Source organism: Danio rerio, chromosome 17 (assembly GCF_052040795.2).
Source record: "Danio rerio strain M-AB ecotype USA chromosome 17, GRCz13ab, whole genome shotgun sequence".
Taxonomy (NCBI): Eukaryota; Metazoa; Chordata; class Actinopteri; order Cypriniformes; family Danionidae; genus Danio; species Danio rerio.
Window position 1 is genome coordinate 41,532,100 of NC_141037.1, and position 21,524 is coordinate 41,553,623.

The 21,524-nt window shown below is 36.4% G+C and overlaps 3 protein-coding genes and 1 long non-coding RNA gene across 12 annotated transcripts in view; 1 reads left to right on the forward strand and 3 right to left on the reverse strand.

The window, feature by feature from the left end:
- LOC110438567 (serine/threonine-protein kinase pim-3-like) lies at positions 1-9,977 on the reverse strand. 6 transcript variants are annotated; one of them, XM_087290878.1, is made up of 9 exons: positions 9,890-9,977; positions 7,801-7,893; positions 6,215-6,259; positions 5,721-5,969; positions 5,521-5,603; positions 5,357-5,407; positions 4,912-5,284; positions 4,608-4,787; positions 960-2,802 (listed from the first exon to the last, which is right to left on the reverse strand). In XM_087290878.1, the coding sequence occupies exons 3-9, from the start codon at positions 6,228-6,230 to the stop codon at positions 2,720-2,722; spliced, it is 1,035 nt and encodes a 344-aa protein (XP_087147004.1). In that variant the 5' UTR covers positions 6,231-6,259; positions 7,801-7,893; positions 9,890-9,977; the 3' UTR covers positions 960-2,719. The 6 variants fall into 6 exon arrangements, 5 of the variants coding, with proteins under 5 accessions (XP_087147001.1, XP_087147004.1, XP_087147003.1 ...); XR_015513689.1 differs by lacking the exons at positions 7,801-7,893; positions 9,890-9,977 and adding an exon at positions 1-726 and having other exon boundaries at positions 2,639-2,802; positions 6,215-6,600; XM_087290875.1 differs by lacking the exons at positions 7,801-7,893; positions 9,890-9,977 and adding an exon at positions 1-726 and having other exon boundaries at positions 2,715-2,802; positions 6,215-6,575.
- On the reverse strand, positions 8,127-15,059 carry LOC110438566 (serine/threonine-protein kinase pim-3-like). 2 transcript variants are annotated; one of them, XM_087290884.1, is made up of 8 exons: positions 14,974-15,059; positions 13,390-13,434; positions 12,896-13,144; positions 12,696-12,778; positions 12,532-12,582; positions 12,087-12,459; positions 11,783-11,962; positions 8,127-9,977 (listed from the first exon to the last, which is right to left on the reverse strand). In XM_087290884.1, the coding sequence occupies exons 2-8, from the start codon at positions 13,403-13,405 to the stop codon at positions 9,895-9,897; spliced, it is 1,035 nt and encodes a 344-aa protein (XP_087147010.1). In that variant the 5' UTR covers positions 13,406-13,434; positions 14,974-15,059; the 3' UTR covers positions 8,127-9,894. The 2 variants fall into 2 exon arrangements, with proteins under 2 accessions (XP_087147010.1, XP_087147009.1); XM_087290883.1 differs by lacking the exons at positions 8,127-9,977; positions 14,974-15,059 and adding exons at positions 11,331-11,517; positions 11,615-11,710 and having other exon boundaries at positions 13,390-13,809.
- On the forward strand, positions 14,129-17,678 carry LOC141378462 (uncharacterized). The gene is made up of 4 exons (XR_015513699.1): positions 14,129-14,245; positions 14,355-14,459; positions 17,010-17,273; positions 17,403-17,678. It is a non-coding gene; the product is annotated as an uncharacterized LOC141378462 (long non-coding RNA).
- The window catches only part of LOC137487320 (serine/threonine-protein kinase pim-3-like), a 7,253-nt gene continuing 702 nt past the window's right edge, over positions 14,974-21,524 (reverse strand). The window contains exons 1-8 of one of the 3 annotated variants that reach the window (XM_088651268.1): positions 20,558-20,918; positions 20,064-20,312; positions 19,864-19,946; positions 19,700-19,750; positions 19,255-19,627; positions 18,951-19,130; positions 17,058-17,145; positions 14,974-15,066 (exon numbers count right to left, since the gene is read on the reverse strand). In XM_088651268.1, coding sequence (XP_088507394.1) covers positions 17,063-17,145; positions 18,951-19,130; positions 19,255-19,627; positions 19,700-19,750; positions 19,864-19,946; positions 20,064-20,312; positions 20,558-20,573 — 1,035 coding nt within the window. In that variant the 5' untranslated portion in view covers positions 20,574-20,918 and the 3' untranslated portion in view covers positions 14,974-15,066; positions 17,058-17,062. Of the gene's footprint in view, positions 15,067-16,959; positions 17,146-18,498; positions 18,686-18,782; positions 18,879-18,950; positions 19,131-19,254; positions 19,628-19,699; positions 19,751-19,863; positions 19,947-20,063; positions 20,313-20,557; positions 20,931-21,524 lie in introns of those variants that run through there. The other 2 variants (XM_087290902.1, XM_087290903.1) reach the window with 2 other exon arrangements.

Consider the following 21,524-nt stretch of genomic DNA (forward strand, 5'->3'; position numbering starts at 1 on the left):
GGATGTATGTGAAGGCTTTTTAAGGGACTTTGTGTTCACTCAACGGCTAGAAAGCACAAAAGTTCACCTGCCGAATGAGTTCCCGCGTCTGACCACAAGATGGCGTCCACAGCAGAAAGGTGCAAGTTTATAAATACATTATTTCTGTTTGTATGAATCTAGATAGCTGTTTTCATTACTAATATACAGCTTTCAATAAGCTAAATTACTATCACAAGGTCTGTAATGACAATTAGCTTGTACGTTTGCTAGAATTTTCCTAACCTATCTAGCCTTGTTCATTTATATTAAAACAAAAAAAAAGATTGTATTTTATTCAGAAAAACATCTCTCGTTTGTCATTACGTTTGATGATTTGATGTGATTTGAGCTTCTGAACTTCTGTTAAGGGTGCAAAGTGTGCATTGAAGCGGCCTGATTTTATACACCAGTTTACAGTAGTAAAAATATATCAAAGTTAATTAAAGTAAACATATTAAAGGTAAACAGGTTTCTATTTTTTCAATGTAGTTAAAAACTCTTTATGAAATGAATAATATGATTAATAATATGGTTCATTTCTTATATTGATATACATTTTTTATATTAAATTATCTCTGGGTCATAAATGATTCTGCTTGCAGCCTTCAGTACATCAGCTTTCAGGCTCAGTGCTGTGTTTCTTCTTCTTCTTCTTGGTCTTTACTGACGCTCCTGGTGCAGTGATGTTGCAGTTGCTGTGAAAAGCTAGGCGAGAACACAAACCACAAGTGTTTTTATTCAGGCATGCAACAGACTGAATGTCCTAAAACTGTTTGTGGTCAAGCTGGTGATCTTGCATGCTCAATACACACATCAATGCATGAGATAAACTGTGGTTAGACAAAAACAGAAATAAGAAAAGTAAGAAAATATTTAGTGCACGCTGCAGCTGTAAATGTTGCTTTTATTATTTTCATGACTTGGAATTGATGAGAAACTGAAGATGCAAAAGTCTGATTTATTAAAATACGTACCATGAATCAGAGACAGTGTAAACAGCACACAACTGAGGTTTGATTTATTTAAAGAAGAGCAGAGCAATGCAACATATACGAGTGCAACATTCAACATTTAAACCAAATTGTAATAATCATTCAACAAAATTTCCTTTCATAAAGCAAATCCATCTGTTTGTATTTCCTATTATCTTTTAATTTCTACATTAGACCTTCTTTAGTTGTTGAGAAATGACAGTATCCTGTTCACTGATCAGACACTTATAATGAATTTAATGTGTGAAGAGAGTTTAGTGTGGAGTAAATTCAGCACAATGGACAGCTCCCTGCAGTGCTGAACTGACTGAACCACATCTGCAGGAGGAAATGCTACAGAGATGTTTAATTACTGCTGAATAATTACTGAACAATATTGAATATTGAAAATCTAACCCATCAGTAGTGATTACTAATTAAACATTTATTTTATATATAAATTAAGATAAAAGGCGATTACATAAAAAACCTGTTGGGCTTATTCGCTCTAAGACATGCTTTGATAATTATATTTCTTTTAAAGTAATACGGTTTTGTTAATGTTAATAAAAGGAAACACTGAGTTTGTATAATCATTTCTTTTTGTAATTGAACACTCACTTTACAGCTCTTCATCTCTCAGAAAACTCCCTCATTAAACCAATAGTTGCCCTCGCGCACATTAATCAATACACAAGACTAAAGAAAGCCTAATGGAAAATCTGTGCTTTGTGACAATGATCTAAGAGATCTTATCAGATCAGTGAAGTTTATTTTTCAGTTTGGCTGAAGTGAAAACAGTTTTTGATAAAAACAAACAAAAAAATAAGCACATTATTATTAGCCCTGTAAGATTTTTTTTTTTTTTTTTTTTGGCTACAGAACCAAGCACTGTTGTCCTATGATTTGCCTAAATTAAACTAACTTTAGTTAACCTAATTAACCCAGTGAGCCTTTAAACTGCACTTTAAGCTGAATACTAGTGTCTTGTAAAATAACTATTAAAATATTGTGTCATGAGTTATTAGAGATTATTTATTTAACATATTATGTTTAAAAATGTGTTGCAAAAGATATTTTCTCAATTAAACCGTGCTGGGGAATTATTTAATTCATTACACTCAGAATAATTTATTTCAAGTGTTTATTTCAGTTCATTTTGATGATTATGGATTACAGCTAATATTAGTGTCAATTATAGTTTATCTCTTCATAATATAGCTGTGCTTTAATGATAAGTTTACATGTTTACCTAAAGTTTTATTATTTTAATATTATTTGAATGAATTTTATCGATAATTAATGCAAAGTCCTGCAAATAATTAAGCAACACAATCCTGCAGCCATAGTCCAACTTCAAATACAGAAAAATTGTATATTTAATAAAGTATATTAGTAAAATAAGTGTTTATAATTAGTTTTTAAAGTGTATCTTAGTTTCTAATAATACTTTAAATTAAATTAACAGCAAATTCATTATATTTTGTAAAACGATGATTTATAGTGTATTTAATATTAGAATCTTTAACTTCTGATTTTCCAACCACTTTTAGCAAATTCATCAGTGTTAAACTCATATTTTTCATTATTGTGTGTAATCAGTAAAGATAAAATAAAATGAATATAATAACTAAATATATATTCACTTTAATAATGGCCTGTTGTTCATTTTAGAGCAAGAGTCTCCTTGTGCTGAACGGTTTAACAGCACCTCCACATCACCTGCATCAGAGTGTGTTTTCTGCTGGAATCTGCTGTTCAGTGTGTGTTCGGTGTGTGTTCTCCTCTTCTCCATCTGCGTCTACTGCCTCTGTCAGAAGAAAACTACAGGTCATCAGCTATTCGTAAAAAATGGATATCTCAAATTATAAAATGTAAATTATTCTTATCTTTTGTTAAGTTTCTGTAGGTTCTGGGGCTGAGAACAGACATGTTGAGGTATGAGCACATTTTGAGAATAATTTTAATATATATCATTCGCAATAGTTTAGCAGCAACACAAATTACATCAATATAATATAATATATTTATTTGTTTATTATTTTAATGAAATATATTCTGTTTCAGGCTGGTGATGAAGTGTGTTATGCTTCATTAGACATGCCTTCCACACAGCAACAAAGGCAGAGGAATAAAAGAGCTCAGAGTTCAGACTTCAGTATTTATTCTAATGTCAGAACCAGCAGAATGTAAAGTAGAGTAAACTAAAGTCATTGTTCTTTAGTAGAAATATGATTCAAAAGAGTGTTAATGACAATGTTCTGGCATCTGCATCCTATTTTCATTGATTCTAATATTGTAAGTTTTTAATGATTAAAAATGTAAATACATTTAAGAAAGGTTAAATGTTTTTTCCAAATATTTGACTTGCAGTCTCAGAAAGGACTCAGTGTTGTTTCTGGGTCTCTCAGTTTAATATAATTTAAGCCAATCACATGAGTGCATATGCAGTAGTACTCCCAGCTAAAACTGAAGTTCTTAAACTCTTTTCATGCCACAAAACAAACATCTCCCTGCTACAACAACAGACATGTAGAATGCAAATGTACATCTAACAGAGCTCTGAACATTCCTAATATTAAAAAAACAAAAAACTAGGTCTTAGATCATCAGATGTGTACACCATTTCAGAGGTTTTACTGCTACTGTGGGCAAATTACCACAACAACTCCACCAAAACTTATATATTATAGATCTATAAGATCATTTAATGGAATAACAACCTAAACAATATTTCATCACACCTTTAGCCTCAGTCAGTAGAGCTGCAATCTTCATTTTAAAACCATTATGAAAACCTCCATTAAGAGGACTTAAATGGATAGTTCACCCCAAAATAACAATTCTGTATCATTAACTCCCTTTCACTTGCTCCAAACCTGTTTGAGTTTCTTTATTCTGTTCAATACAAAAGAAGATATTTTGAAGAAAGCTGAAAAGCTGTACCCATTGACTTGTTTGTTTTTGCTACTATGAAAGTCAACGGTTACAGGTTTTCAGCTTCTTCAAAACATTTTATTTTGTGCAAAACAGAAAACAAGAAACTCTTAAAGATTTGAAACCGCTTGAGCTTGAGTAAACAGTGAGTAAATCTGGATTTCTGTGTGAACTCTCCCTTTATTTGAGCTCTCTCCAGTCACTCTAGGAAGACACTACACCTGGATTATTTGTCTAAATAATACATTTATTATTAAAATCCCTTTTAACATTAAAGTCATCTAAAGCCGTGGCTTAGTGCAGGTAAAGGGGCCCCGGCCCTGGGTGAGTCGGCCATTAGTTTATGCCCACTCCTCATTCTGCAGGTGATCAGGAAGCAGTTCTCTGCACTTCCTGTGTGACTCCTGCTCACCCTACACAAATCATTAAGATCATTAATCCAGACTGACCCTAACAACACAATCAAAGCCATGAGTGCGTCACTCAGATAAGTGTCAAGTCACTGGCCACCTGTTCACTGTAACCAGGGATGGCGCTCAATATCGTCCAAACTGGGCCGATCAGCCGCCGCTGGACTGAGACACCAGCCAATCAGCTGACGGCACTCTGATACACACAACACCGTGTTCAGAAACACAGAGCAACACACTTCTGCTGATCTCTCAGTGAGTCTCTTACCTGTTGACAGAGTTATGGGGAAGGTCAGTTTGCTTCTGGACGTGACCCTCAGTGCACCTCCGAAGGGGAAACGGTTGCACAGGATGTTGAAGAGGGTCACTCCTACTGACCACACCGTAGCTGGACCCGCATGGTAGCGCTGTCTGCAGAACCACTCAGGTGGAGCGTATTGAATAGTTCCTGAGAGACACAAGGAGACACAAACACCCGTTCAAAACACTCCAGCACACACAAATTCCCTTTGGTGGATCATCAAAAGCTCACAAACATCCACAGAGTGTTTCCTTCTGCAACACAAACCCACCTGCGAAGTATTTGTAGGCCGAGCGCTTGAGCAGATCTCCACAGCCGAAGTCCAGCAGCTTGATGTCCTGGGACTCTGTGGAGATCAGCAGGTTCTCTGGCTTGACGTCCCGGTGCAGGACTCCGCGGCTCTCGCAGTGTTTCAGAGCCGCGATCAGCTGCACCAGCACTTTCTTGGCCAGACGCTCATCCAGACAGCCGTTCTCCTCACAGAAGCTCTGGAGGTCTTGGCAGGGATCCGGACGCTCCAGGATCAGGATGTAGCGTCTGGGACGGTCAAACCAGTCAAGCAGCTGCAGGACGTTGGGGCAGGCAGGAGCTGAATTGACGCGGGTCATCAGTGCCACCTCCAGCGGCAGCCGACCCTGACCTTCCTGCAGGACAAACGATTGGATTCAGAACCCAATGAAACATCAAACACAACAACAGGTTCACACTGAACTCACAACTCTCAGTCTCCTCTGTGTCCGCTCTTTAGACACATACTTGATGGCGACCTGTAGACAGATAAAGCATAATAAATCACACCTGCCTGATCCTCACACATCACATTTACTGAGATCAGGATTTCTAAAGGCTGTTTGAATGAAGAGCGGAGAAAACGACTTACTGGCAGTCCATCGGACCTGCGCATCCCAGCGAACACAGAGCCAAATCCACCGTCTCCCAGCAGTGGGCCCTTTGCATACGCGTCTGCAACACAGAGGAGCAGTAGAAATGTGTGTTCAAAGAAAACATGCAGCAGTAGAGAAAACTGCAAAAGAGCATTACTGAAACATCATCATCACTTCTTCAATAAGCCATTCTGACCTCTGCGAGAGCGTTTGAGAGCTCTTCTAGATGAGGTGGACGGACGTTCATCTTCTGGTGTTTGCTGGCTGCCGCTCTGCCGCTTCCTCTTCCTGTTACCCTGATCTGTGGACACAGATTTGGCCAACAGGGAAGGCAGAGGTCCATCAAGCTCTTGGCTCACGGTCTGGGTTTCACCATCACCATCATGTGTCCTGACGTCCTGAACAGCTGCCTGGATGAAAGCAGAACTCCTGGATCTGGAGCGGCCTGAGACAACGACAACAACAACAACAACAACATATCACGTTTATTATAAGATTATAAGAATTAATCAACAATTAACTTTAGTAGCTGCATCTACAGAGAATAAAAGACATCTGATCACTTATATCGGGGAACAGTTGTGTTGAAATGGGTTCATTTGTACCAGTTTATTTACATCACATTTCCCCAAATATTACACAACATCATATCATGATTGATCATAAACAAATAAAAACTAAAACACTCACTGCGGTTTTCACCCATCTGACAAACTCCTCCAAACTCCAGCAAACCTGAAAACAAGAACAAAGATCAAATATCAATAAAAATGTCAATAAAAACGATAAAAACAAGATCAAAATCAAAATAAACACAACAAAAGAGCAACAAAACGTGTGAAAAGGAATAATTTCAGCTCTGAGCGTCGATCTCCTTGTAAAATAAAAGTCTTCTGTCAGAAATTCTCTGGTCTCCTTGAAGAATCGCAGTATCAGCACAGTAATCCTCAGCAAATGCCTCAGAAATTCGCCTCTCCTCAATCAACAGATAGCGGCGAGTCTCGGTGTTTATATATGGAGTCAAATCATAACACGCGTTGCTATAGCAACCACAATTTGAATCGCCAATCTGAATCACATGAGTAAACGATTCATCTCATCTCAACATATAAATAATAAATAATTAATAATAATAAATAACATAGTTATAATAATAATAATAATAATAATAATAATAATGAAGTTTAAATCAATTAATTTATAATTCACGAAACTGTAATAATAATGCTAAATGAGCAAGATTGGTTTGACAAGGTTTGACTTTGTAAAATGTACAGCTATTTAGGAATTAATTAAATTAAAATAATAAAATTAACTCATATATTTTCTATTAGTGGCCCAAGCAATGTAAGTGCATGCTGGTTAATTACACGTACAGTGCTAACTGCTCACGTAGATATTAGGAATATAAGTTAAAAAAAAAAGTTTATTATTGTAAATAATAGAAAGTAAATTAAATCGTTCACCATTTCTATGTCTATGCCTATATTTTACAGTCTATGGTCTACGCACGATTTCAGATCACATGGCCGTTTGTATCATCATCTGGTAGGCTACATGGTTAAGTCATATTTATGTACTTTTCATTTGCTCTTGTTTTCAGATTTAATATTATTACGTTTTATTAATGTTTTCGTTTTTTTGGATGTATGTGAAGGCTTTTTAAGGGACTTTGTGTTCACTCAACGGCTAGAAAGCACAAAAGTTCACCTGCCGAATGAGTTCCCGCGTCTGACCACAAGATGGCGTCCACAGCAGAAAGGTGCAAGTTTATAAATACATTATTTCTGTTTGTATGAATCTAGATAGCTGTTTTCATTACTAATATACAGCTTTCAATAAGCTAAATTACTATCACAAGGTCTGTAATGACAATTAGCTTGTACGTTTGCTAGAATTTTCCTAACCTATCTAGCCTTGTTCATTTATATTAAAACAAAAAAAAAGATTGTATTTTATTCAGAAAAACATCTCTCGTTTGTCATTACGTTTGATGATTTGATGTGATTTGAGCTTCTGAACTTCTGTTAAGGGTGCAAAGTGTGCATTGAAGCGGCCTGATTTTATACACCAGTTTACAGTAGTAAAAATATATCAAAGTTAATTAAAGTAAACATATTAAAGGTAAACAGGTTTCTATTTTTTCAATGTAGTTAAAAACTCTTTATGAAATGAATAATATGATTAATAATATGGTTCATTTCTTATATTGATATACATTTTTTATATTAAATTATCTCTGGGTCATAAATGATTCTGCTTGCAGCCTTCAGTACATCAGCTTTCAGGCTCAGTGCTGTGTTTCTTCTTCTTCTTCTTGGTCTTTACTGACGCTCCTGGTGCAGTGATGTTGCAGTTGCTGTGAAAAGCTAGGCGAGAACACAAACCACAAGTGTTTTTATTCAGGCATGCAACAGACTGAATGTCCTAAAACTGTTTGTGGTCAAGCTGGTGATCTTGCATGCTCAATACACACATCAATGCATGAGATAAACTGTGGTTAGACAAAAACAGAAATAAGAAAAGTAAGAAAATATTTAGTGCACGCTGCAGCTGTAAATGTTGCTTTTATTATTTTCATGACTTGGAATTGATGAGAAACTGAAGATGCAAAAGTCTGATTTATTAAAATACGTACCATGAATCAGAGACAGTGTAAACAGCACACAACTGAGGTTTGATTTATTTAAAGAAGAGCAGAGCAATGCAACATATACGAGTGCAACATTCAACATTTAAACCAAATTGTAATAATCATTCAACAAAATTTCCTTTCATAAAGCAAATCCATCTGTTTGTATTTCCTATTATCTTTTAATTTCTACATTAGACCTTCTTTAGTTGTTGAGAAATGACAGTATCCTGTTCACTGATCAGACACTTATAATGAATTTAATGTGTGAAGAGAGTTTAGTGTGGAGTAAATTCAGCACAATGGACAGCTCCCTGCAGTGCTGAACTGACTGAACCACATCTGCAGGAGGAAATGCTACAGAGATGTTTAATTACTGCTGAATAATTACTGAACAATATTGAATATTGAAAATCTAACCCATCAGTAGTGATTACTAATTAAACATTTATTTTATATATAAATTAAGATAAAAGGCGATTACATAAAAAACCTGTTGGGCTTATTCGCTCTAAGACATGCTTTGATAATTATATTTCTTTTAAAGTAATACGGTTTTGTTAATGTTAATAAAAGGAAACACTGAGTTTGTATAATCATTTCTTTTTGTAATTGAACACTCACTTTACAGCTCTTCATCTCTCAGAAAACTCCCTCATTAAACCAATAGTTGCCCTCGCGCACATTAATCAATACACAAGACTAAAGAAAGCCTAATGGAAAATCTGTGCTTTGTGACAATGATCTAAGAGATCTTATCAGATCAGTGAAGTTTATTTTTCAGTTTGGCTGAAGTGAAAACAGTTTTTGATAAAAACAAACAAAAAATTAAGCACATTATTATTAGCCCTGTAAGATTTTTTTTTTTTTTTTTTTTTTTTTGGCTACAGAACCAAGCACTGTTGTCCTATGATTTGCCTAAATTAAACTAACTTTAGTTAACCTAATTAACCCAGTGAGCCTTTAAACTGCACTTTAAGCTGAATACTAGTGTCTTGTAAAATAACTATTAAAATATTGTGTCATGAGTTATTAGAGATTATTTATTTAACATATTATGTTTAAAAATGTGTTGCAAAAGATATTTTCTCAATTAAACCGTGCTGGGGAATTATTTAATCATTCATTACACTCAGAATAATTTATTTCAAGTGTTTATTTCAGTTCATTTTGATGATTATGGATTACAGCTAATATTAGTGTCAATTATAGTTTATCTCTTCATAATATAGCTGTGCTTTAATGATAAGTTTACATGTTTACCTAAACTTTTATTATTTTAATATAATTTGAATGAATTTTATCGATAATTAATGCAAAGTCCTGCAAATAATTAAGCAACACAATCCTGCAGCCATAGTCCAACTTCAAATACAGAAAAATTGTATATTTAATAAAGTATATTAGTAAAATAAGTGTTTATAATTAGTTTTTAAAGTGTATCTTAGTTTCTAATAATACTTTAAATTAAATTAACAGCAAATTCATTATATTTTGTAAAACGATGATTTATAGTGTATTTAATATTAGAATCTTTAACTTCTGATTTTCCAACCACTTTTAGCAAATTCATCAGTGTTAAACTCATATTTTTCATTATTGTGTGTAATCAGTAAAGATAAAATAAAATGAATATAATAACTAAATATATATTCACTTTAATAATGGCCTGTTGTTCATTTTAGAGCAAGAGTCTCCTTGTGCTGAACGGTTTAACAGCACCTCCACATCACCTGCATCAGAGTGTGTTTTCTGCTGGAATCTGCTGTTCAGTGTGTGTTCGGTGTGTGTTCTCCTCTTCTCCATCTGCGTCTACTGCCTCTGTCAGAAGAAAACTACAGGTCATCAGCTATTCGTAAAAAATGGATATCTCAAATTATAAAATGTAAATTATTCTTATCTTTTGTTAAGTTTCTGTAGGTTCTGGGGCTGAGAACAGACATGTTGAGGTATGAGCACATTTTGAGAATAATTTTAATATATATCATTCGCAATAGTTTAGCAGCAACACAAATTACATCAATATAATATAATATATTTATTTGTTTATTATTTTAATGAAATATATTCTGTTTCAGGCTGGTGATGAAGTGTGTTATGCTTCATTAGACATGCCTTCCACACAGCAACAAAGGCAGAGGAATAAAAGAGCTCAGAGTTCAGACTTCAGTATTTATTCTAATGTCAGAACCAGCAGAATGTAAAGTAGAGTAAACTAAAGTCATTGTTCTTTAGTAGAAATATGATTCAAAAGAGTGTTAATGACAATGTTCTGGCATCTGCATCCTATTTTCATTGATTCTAATATTGTAAGTTTTTAATGATTAAAAATGTAAATACATTTAAGAAAGGTTAAATGTTTTTTCCAAATATTTGACTTGCAGTCTCAGAAAGGACTCAGTGTTGTTTCTGGGTCTCTCAGTTTAATATAATTTAAGCCAATCACATGAGTGCATATGCAGTAGTACTCCCAGCTAAAACTGAAGTTCTTAAACTCTTTTCATGCCACAAAACAAACATCTCCCTGCTACAACAACAGAAATGTAGAATGCAAATGTACATCTAACAGAGCTCTGAACATTCCTAATATTAAAAAAACAAAAAACTAGGTCTTAGATCATCAGATGTGTACACCATTTCAGAGGTTTTACTGCTACTGTGGGCAAATTACCACAACAACTCCACCAAAACTTATATATTATAGATCTATAAGATCATTTAATGGAATAACAACCTAAACAATATTTCATCACACCTTTAGCCTCAGTCAGTAGAGCTGCAATCTTCATTTTAAAACCATTATGAAAACCTCCATTAAGAGGACTTAAATGGATAGTTCACCCCAAAATAACAATTCTGTATCATTAACTCCCTTTCACTTGCTCCAAACCTGTTTGAGTTTCTTTATTCTGTTCAATACAAAAGAAGATATTTTGAAGAAAGCTGAAAAGCTGTACCCATTGACTTGTTTGTTTTTGCTACTATGAAAGTCAACGGTTACAGGTTTTCAGCTTCTTCAAAACATTTTATTTTGTGCAAAACAGAAAACAAGAAACTCTTAAAGATTTGAAACCGCTTGAGCTTGAGTAAACAGTGAGTAAATCTGGATTTCTGTGTGAACTCTCCCTTTATTTGAGCTCTCTCCAGTCACTCTAGGAAGACACTACACCTGGATTATTTGTCTAAATAATACATTTATTATTAAAATCCCTTTTAACATTAAAGTCATCTAAAGCCGTGGCTTAGTGCAGGTAAAGGGGCCCCGGCCCTGGGTGAGTCGGCCATTAGTTTATGCCCACTCCTCATTCTGCAGGTGATCAGGAAGCAGTTCTCTGCACTTCCTGTGTGACTCCTGCTCACCCTACACAAATCATTAAGATCATTAATCCAGACTGACCCTAACAACACAATCAAAGCCATGAGTGCGTCACTCAGATAAGTGTCAAGTCACTGGCCACCTGTTCACTGTAACCAGGGATGGCGCTCAATATCGTCCAAACTGGGCCGATCAGCCGCCGCTGGACTGAGACACCAGCCAATCAGCTGACGGCACTCTGATACACACAACACCGTGTTCAGAAACACAGAGCAACACACTTCTGCTGATCTCTCAGTGAGTCTCTTACCTGTTGACAGAGTTATGGGGAAGGTCAGTTTGCTTCTGGACGTGACCCTCAGTGCACCTCCGAAGGGGAAACGGTTGCACAGGATGTTGAAGAGGGTCACTCCTACTGACCACACCGTAGCTGGACCCGCATGGTAGCGCTGTCTGCAGAACCACTCAGGTGGAGCGTATTGAATAGTTCCTGAGAGACACAAGGAGACACAAACACCCGTTCAAAACACTCCAGCACACACAAATTCCCTTTGGTGGATCATCAAAAGCTCACAAACATCCACAGAGTGTTTCCTTCTGCAACACAAACCCACCTGCGAAGTATTTGTAGGCCGAGCGCTTGAGCAGATCTCCACAGCCGAAGTCCAGCAGCTTGATGTCCTGGGACTCTGTGGAGATCAGCAGGTTCTCTGGCTTGACGTCCCGGTGCAGGACTCCGCGGCTCTCGCAGTGTTTCAGAGCCGCGATCAGCTGCACCAGCACTTTCTTGGCCAGACGCTCATCCAGACAGCCGTTCTCCTCACAGAAGCTCTGGAGGTCTTGGCAGGGATCCGGACGCTCCAGGATCAGGATGTAGCGTCTGGGACGGTCAAACCAGTCAAGCAGCTGCAGGACGTTGGGGCAGGCAGGAGCTGAATTGACGCGGGTCATCAGTGCCACCTCCAGCGGCAGCCGACCCTGACCTTCCTGCAGGACAAACGATTGGATTCAGAACCCAATGAAACATCAAACACAACAACACGTTCACACTGAACTCACAACTCTCAGTCTCCTCTGTGTCCGCTCTTTAGACACATACTTGATGGCGACCTGTAGACAGATAAAGCATAATAAATCACACCTGCCTGATCCTCACACATCACATTTACTGAGATCAGGATTTCTAAAGGCTGTTTGAATGAAGAGCGGAGAAAACGACTTACTGGCAGTCCATCGGACCTGCGCATCCCAGCGAACACAGAGCCAAATCCACCGTCTCCCAGCAGTGGGCCCTTTGCATACGCGTCTGCAACACAGAGGAGCAGTAGAAATGTGTGTTCAAAGAAAACATGCAGCAGTAGAGAAAACTGCAAAAGAGCATTACTGAAACATCATCATCACTTCTTCAATAAGCCATTCTGACCTCTGCGAGAGCGTTTGAGAGCTCTTCTAGATGAGGTGGACGGACGTTCATCTTCTGGTGTTTGCTGGCTGCCGCTCTGCCGCTTCCTCTTCCTGTTACCCTGATCTGTGGACACAGATTTGGCCAACAGGGAAGGCAGAGGTCCATCAAGCTCTTGGCTCACGGTCTGGGTTTCACCATCACCATCATGTGTCCTGACGTCCTGAACAGCTGCCTGGATGAAAGCAGAACTCCTGGATCTGGAGCGGCCTGAGACAACGACAACAACAACAACAACAACATATCACGTTTATTATAAGATTATAAGAATTAATCAACAATTAACTTTAGTAGCTGCATCTACAGAGAATAAAAGACATCTGATCACTTATATCGGGGAACAGTTGTGTTGAAATGGGTTCATTTGTACCAGTTTATTTACATCACATTTCCCCAAATATTACACAACATCATATCATGATTGATCATAAACAAATAAAAACTAAAACACTCACTGCGGTTTTCACCCATCTGACAAACTCCTCCAAACTCCAGCAAACCTGAAAACAAGAACAAAGATCAAATATCAATAAAAATGTCAATAAAAACGATAAAAACAAGATCAAAATCAAAATAAACACAACAAAAGAGCAACAAAACGTGTGAAAAGGAATAATTTCAGCTCTGAGCGTCGATCTCCTTGTAAAATAAAAGTCTTCTGTCAGAAATTCTCTGGTCTCCTTGAAGAATCGCAGTATCAGCACAGTAATCCTCAGCAAATGCCTCAGAAATTCGCCTCTCCTCAATCAACAGATAGCGGCGAGTCTCGGTGTTTATATATGGAGTCAAATCATAACACGCGTTGCTATAGCAACCACAATTTGAATCGCCAATCTGAATCACATGAGTAAACGATTCATCTCATCTCAACATATAAATAATAAATAATTAATAATAATAAATAACATAGTTATAATAATAATAATAATAATAATAATAATAATGAAGTTTAAATCAATTAATTTATAATTCACGAAACTGTAATAATAATGCTAAATGAGCAAGATTGGTTTGACAAGGTTTGACTTTGTAAAATGTACAGCTATTTAGGAATTAATTAAATTAAAATAATAAAATTAACTCATATATTTTCTATTAGTGGCCCAAGCAATGTAAGTGCATGCTGGTTAATTACACGTACAGTGCTAACTGCTCACGTAGATATTAGGAATATAAGTTAAAAAAAAGTTTATTATTGTAAATAATAGAAAGTAAATTAAATCGTTCACCATTTCTATGTCTATGCCTATATTTTACAGTCTATGGTCTACGCACGATTTCAGATCACATGGCCGTTTGTATCATCATCTGGTAGGCTACATGGTTCAGTCATATTTATGTACTTTTCATTTGCTCTTGTTTTCAGATTTAATATTATTACGTTTTATTAATGTTTTCGTTTTTTTGGATGTATGTGAAGGCTTTTTAAGGGACTTTGTGTTCACTCAACGGCTAGAAAGCACAAAAGTTCACCTGCCGAATGAGTTCCCGCGTCTGACCACAAGATGGCGTCCACAGCAGAAAGGTGCAAGTTTATAAATACATTATTTCTGTTTGTATGAATCTAGATAGCTGTTTTCATTACTAATATACAGCTTTCAATAAGCTAAATTACTATCACAAGGTCTGTAATGACAATTAGCTTGTACGTTTGCTAGATTTTTCCTAACCTATCTAGCCTTGTTCATTTATATTAAAACAAAAAAAAAGATTGTATTTTATTCAGAAAAACATCTCTCGTTTGTCATTACGTTTGATGATTTGATGTGATTTGAGCTTCTGAACTTCTGTTAAGGGTGCAAAGTGTGCATTGAAGCGGCCTGATTTTATACACCAGTTTACAGTAGTAAAAATATATCAAAGTTAATTAAAGTAAACATATTAAAGGTAAACAGGTTTCTATTTTTTGAATGTAGTTAAAAACTCTTTATGAAATGAATAATATGATTAATAATATGGTTCATTTCTTATATTGATATACATTTTTTATATTAAATTATCTCTGGGTCATAAATGATTCTGCTTGCAGCCTTCAGTACATCAGCTTTCAGGCTCAGTGCTGTGTTTCTTCTTCTTCTTCTTGGTCTTTACTGACGCTCCTGGTGCAGTGATGTTGCAGTTGCTGTGAAAAGCTAGGCGAGAACACAAACCACAAGTGTTTTTATTCAGGCATGCAACAGACTGAATGTCCTAAAACTGTTTGTGGTCAAGCTGGTGATCTTGCATGCTCAATACACACATCAATGCATGAGATAAACTGTGGTTAGACAAAAACAGAAATAAGAAAAGTAAGAAAATATTTAGTGCACGCTGCAGCTGTAAATGTTGCTTTTATTATTTTCATGACTTGGAATTGATGAGAAACTGAAGATGCAAAAGTCTGATTTATTAAAATACGTACCATGAATCAGAGACAGTGTAAACAGCACACAACTGAGGTTTGATTTATTTAAAGAAGAGCAGAGCAATGCAACATATACGAGTGCAACATTCAACATTTAAACCAAATTGTAATAATCATTCAACAAAATTTCCTTTCATAAAGCAAATCCATCTGTTTGTATTTCCTATTATCTTTTAATTTCTACATTAGACCTTCTTTAGTTGTTGAGAAATGACAGTATCCTGTTCACTGATCAGACACTTATAATGAATTTAATGTGTGAAGAGAGTTTAGTGTGGAGTAAATTCAGCACAATGGACAGCTCCCTGCAGTGCTGAACTGACTGAACCACATCTGCAGGAGGAAATGCTACAGAGATGTTTAATTACTGCTGAATAATTACTGAACAATATTGAATATTGAAAATCTAACCCATCAGTAGTGATTACTAATTAAACATTTATTTTATATATAAATTAAGATAAAAGGCGATTACATAAAAAACCTGTTGGGCTTATTCGCTCTAAGACATGCTTTGATAATTATATTTCTTTTAAAGTAATACGGTTTTGTTAATGTTAATAAAAGGAAACACTGAGTTTGTATAATCATTTCTTTTTGTAATTGAACACTCACTTTACAGCTCTTCATCTCTCAGAAAACTCCCTCATTAAACCAATAGTTGCCCTCGCGCACATTAATCAATACACAAGACTAAAGAAAGCCTAATGGAAAATCTGTGCTTTGTGACAATGATCTAAGAGATCTTATCAGATCAGTGAAGTTTATTTTTCAGTTTGGCTGAAGTGAAAACAGTTTTTGATAAAAACAAACAAAAAAATAAGCACATTATTATTAGCCCTGTAAGATTTTTTTTTTTTTTTTTTTTGGCTACAGAACCAAGCACTGTTGTCCTATGATTTGCCTAAATTAAACTAACTTTAGTTAACCTAATTAACCCAGTGAGCCTTTAAACTGCACTTTAAGCTGAATACTAGTGTCTTGTAAAATAACTATTAAAATATTGTGTCATGAGTTATTAGAGATTATTTATTTAACATATTATGTTTAAAAATGTGTTGCAAAAGATATTTTCTCAATTAAACCGTGCTGGGGAATTATTTAATCATTCATGACACTCAGAATAATTTATTTCAAGTGTTTATTTCAGTTCATTTTGATGATTATGGATTACAGCTAATATTAGTGTCAATTATAGTTTATCTCTTCATAATATAGCTGTGCTTTAATGATAAGTTTACATGTTTACCTAAAGTTTTATTATTTTAATATTATTTGAATGAATTTTATCGATAATTAATGCAAAGTCCTGCAAATAATTAAGCAACACAATCCTGCAGCCATAGTCCAACTTCAAATACAGAAAAATTGTATATTTAATAAAGTATATTAGTAAAATAAGTGTTTATAATTAGTTTTTAAAGTGTATCTTAGTTTCTAATAATACTTTAAATTAAATTAACAGCAAATTCATTATATTTTGTAAAACGATGATTTATAGTGTATTTAATATTAGAATCTTTAACTTCTGATTTTCCAACCACTTTTAGCAAATTCATCAGTGTTAAACTCATATTTTTCATTATTGTGTGTAATCAGTAAAGATAAAATAAAATGAATATAATAACTAAATATATATTCACTTTAATAATGGCCTGTTGTTCATTTTAGAGCAAGAGTCTCCTTGTGCTGAACGGTTTAACAGCACCTCCACATCACCTGCATCAGAGTGTGTTTTCTGCTGGAATCTGCTGTTCAGTGTGTGTTCGGTGTGTGTTCTCCTCTTCTCCATCTGCGTCTACTGCCTCTGTCAGAAGAAAACTACAGGTCATCAGCTATTCGTAAAAAATGGATATCTCAAATTATAAAATGTAAATTATTCTTATCTTTTGTTAAGTTTCTGTAGGTTCTGGGGCTGAGAACAGACATGTTGAGGTATGAGCACATTTTGAGAATAATTTTAATATATATCATTCGCAATAGTTTAGCAGCAACACAAATTACATCAATATAATATAATATATTTATTTGTTTATTATTTTAATGAAATATATTCTGTTTCAGGCTGGTGATGAAGTGTGTTATGCTTCATTAGACATGCCTTCCACACAGCAACAAAGGCAGAGGAATAAAAGAGCTCAGAGTTCAGACTTCAGTATTTATTCTAATGTCAGAACCAGCAGAATGTAAAGTAGAGTAAACTAAAGTCATTGTTCTTTAGTAGAAATATGATTCAAAAGAGTGTTAATGACAATGTTCTGGCATCTGCATCCTATTTTCATTGATTCTAATATTGTAAGTTTTTAATGATTAAAAATGTAAATACATTTAAGAAAGGTTAAATGTTTTTTCCAAATATTTGACTTGCAGTCTCAGAAAGGACTCAGTGTTGTTTCTGGGTCTCTCAGTTTAATATAATTTAAGCCAATCACATGAGTGCATATGCAGTAGTACTCCCAGCTAAAACTGAAGTTCTTAAACTCTTTTCATGCCACAAAACAAACATCTCCCTGCTACAACAACAGAAATGTAGAATGCAAATGTACATCTAACAGAGCTCTGAACATTCCTAATATTAAAAAAACAAAAAACTAGGTCTTAGATCATCAGATGTGTACACCATTTCAGAGGTTTTACTGCTACTGTGGGCAAATTACCACAACAACTCCACCAAAACTTATATATTATAGATCTATAAGATCATTTAATGGAATAACAACCTAAACAATATTTCATCACACCTTTAGCCTCAGTCAGTAGAGCTGCAATCTTCATTTTAAAACCATTATGAAAACCTCCATTAAGAGGACTTAAATGGATAGTTCACCCCAAAATAACAATTCTGTATCATTAACTCCCTTTCACTTGCTCCAAACCTGTTTGAGTTTCTTTATTCTGTTCAATACAAAAGAAGATATTTTGAAGAAAGCTGAAAAGCTGTACCCATTGACTTGTTTGTTTTTGCTACTATGAAAGTCAACGGTTACAGGTTTTCAGCTTCTTCAAAACATTTTATTTTGTGCAAAACAGAAAACAAGAAACTCTTAAAGATTTGAAACCGCTTGAGCTTGAGTAAACAGTGAGTAAATCTGGATTTCTGTGTGAACTCTCCCTTTATTTGAGCTCTCTCCAGTCACTCTAGGAAGACACTACACCTGGATTATTTGTCTAAATAATACATTTATTATTAAAATCCCTTTTAACATTAAAGTCATCTAAAGCCGTGGCTTAGTGCAGGTAAAGGGGCCCCGGCCCTGGGTGAGTCGGCCATTAGTTTATGCCCACTCCTCATTCTGCAGGTGATCAGGAAGCAGTTCTCTGCACTTCCTGTGTGACTCCTGCTCACCCTACACAAATCATTAAGATCATTAATCCAGACTGACCCTAACAACACAATCAAAGCCATGAGTGCGTCACTCAGATAAGTGTCAAGTCACTGGCCACCTGTTCACTGTAACCAGGGATGGCGCTCAATATCGTCCAAACTGGGCCGATCAGCCGCCGCTGGACTGAGACACCAGCCAATCAGCTGACGGCACTCTGATACACACAACACCGTGTTCAGAAACACAGAGCAACACACTTCTGCTGATCTCTCAGTGAGTCTCTTACCTGTTGACAGAGTTATGGGGAAGGTCAGTTTGCTTCTGGACGTGACCCTCAGTGCACCTCCGAAGGGGAAACGGTTGCACAGGATGTTGAAGAGGGTCACTCCTACTGACCACACCGTAGCTGGACCCGCATGGTAGCGCTGTCTGCAGAACCACTCAGGTGGAGCGTATTGAATAGTTCCTGAGAGACACAAGGAGACACAAACACCCGTTCAAAACACTCCAGCACACACAAATTCCCTTTGGTGGATCATCAAAAGCTCACAAACATCCACAGAGTGTTTCCTTCTGCAACACAAACCCACCTGCGAAGTATTTGTAGGCCGAGCGCTTGAGCAGATCTCCACAGCCGAAGTCCAGCAGCTTGATGTCCTGGGACTCTGTGGAGATCAGCAGGTTCTCTGGCTTGACGTCCCGGTGCAGGACTCCGCGGCTCTCGCAGTGTTTCAGAGCCGCGATCAGCTGCACCAGCACTTTCTTGGCCAGACGCTCATCCAGACAGCCGTTCTCCTCACAGAAGCTCTGGAGGTCTTGGCAGGGATCCGGACGCTCCAGGATCAGGATGTAGCGTCTGGGACGGTCAAACCAGTCAAGCAGCTGCAGGACGTTGGGGCAGGCAGGAGCTGAATTGACGCGGGTCATCAGTGCCACCTCCAGCGGCAGCCGACCCTGACCTTCCTGCAGGACAAACGATTGGATTCAGAACCCAATGAAACATCAAACACAACAACAGGTTCACACTGAACTCACAACTCTCAGTCTCCTCTGTGTCCGCTCTTTAGACACATACTTGATGGCGACCTGTAGACAGATAAAGCATAATAAATCACACCTGCCTGATCCTCACACATCACATTTACTGAGATCAGGATTTCTAAAGGCTGTTTGAATGAAGAGCGGAGAAAACGACTTACTGGCAGTCCATCGGACCTGCGCATCCCAGCGAACACAGAGCCAAATCCACCGTCTCCCAGCAGTGGGCCCTTTGCATACGCGTCTGCAACACAGAGGAGCAGTAGAAATGTGTGTTCAAAGAAAACATGCAGCAGTAGAGAAAACTGCAAAAGAGCATTACTGAAACATCATTATCACTTCTTCAATAAGCCATTCTGACCTCTGCGAGAGCGTTTGAGAGCTCTTCTAGATGAGGTGGACGGACGTTCATCTTCTGGTGTTTGCTGGCTGCCGCTCTGCCGCTTCCTCTTCCTGTTACCCTGATCTGTGGACACAGATTTGGCCAACAGGGAAGGCAGAGGTCCATCAAGCTCTTGGCTCACGGTCTGGGTTTCACCATCACCATCATGTGTCCTGACGTCCTGAACAGCTGCCTGGATGAAAGCAGAACTCCTGGATCTGGAGCGGCCTGAGACAACGACAACAACAACAACAACAACATATCACGTTTATTATAAGATTATAAGAATTAATCAACAATTAACTTTAGTAGCTGCATCTACAGAGAATAAAAGACATCTGATCACTTATATCGGGGAACAGTTGTGTTGAAATGGGTTCATTTGTACCAGTTTATTTACATCACATTTCCCCAAATATTACACAACATCATATCATGATTGATCATAAACAAATAAAAACTAAAACACTCACTGCGGTTTTCACCCATCTGACAAACTCCTCCAAACTCCAGCAAACCTGAAAACAAGAACAAAGATCAAATATCAATAGAAATGTCAATAAAAACGATAAAAACAAGATCAAAATCAAAATAAACACAACAAAAGAGCAACAAAACGTGTGAAAAGGAATAATTTCAGCTCTGAGCGTCGATCTCCTTGTAAAATAAAAGTCTTCTGTCAGAAATTCTCTGGTCTCCTTGAAGAATCGCAGTATCAGCACAGTAATCCTCAGCAAATGCCTCAGAAATTCGCCTCTCCTCAATCAACAGATAGCGGCGAGTCTCGGTGTTTATATATGGAGTCAAATCATAACACGCGTTGCTATAGCAACCACAATTTGAATCGCCAATCTGAATCACATGAGTAAACGATTCATCTCATCTCAACATATAAATAATAAATAATTAATAATAATAAATAACATAGTTATAATAATAATAATAATAATAATGAAGTTTAAATCAATTAATTTATAATTCACGAAACTGTAATAATAATGCTAAATGAGCAAGATTGGTTTGACAAGGTTTGACTTTGTAAAATGTACAGCTATTTAGGAATTAATTAAATTAAAATAATAAAATTAACTCATATATTTTCTATTAGTGGCCCAAGCAATGTAAGTGCATGCTGGTTAATTACACGTACAGTGCTAACTGCTCACGTAGATATTAGGAATATAAGTAAAAAAAAAAAGTTTATTATTGTAAATAATAGAAAGTAAATTAAATCGTTCACCATTTCTATGTCTATGCCTATATTTTACAGTCTATGGTCTACGCACGATTTCAGATCACATGGCCGTTTGTATCATCATCTGGTAGGCTACATGGTTCAGTCATATTTATGTACTTTTCATTTGCTCTTGTTTTCAGATTTAATATTATTAAGTTTTATTAATGTTTTCGTTTTTTTGGATGTATGTGAAGGCTTTTTAA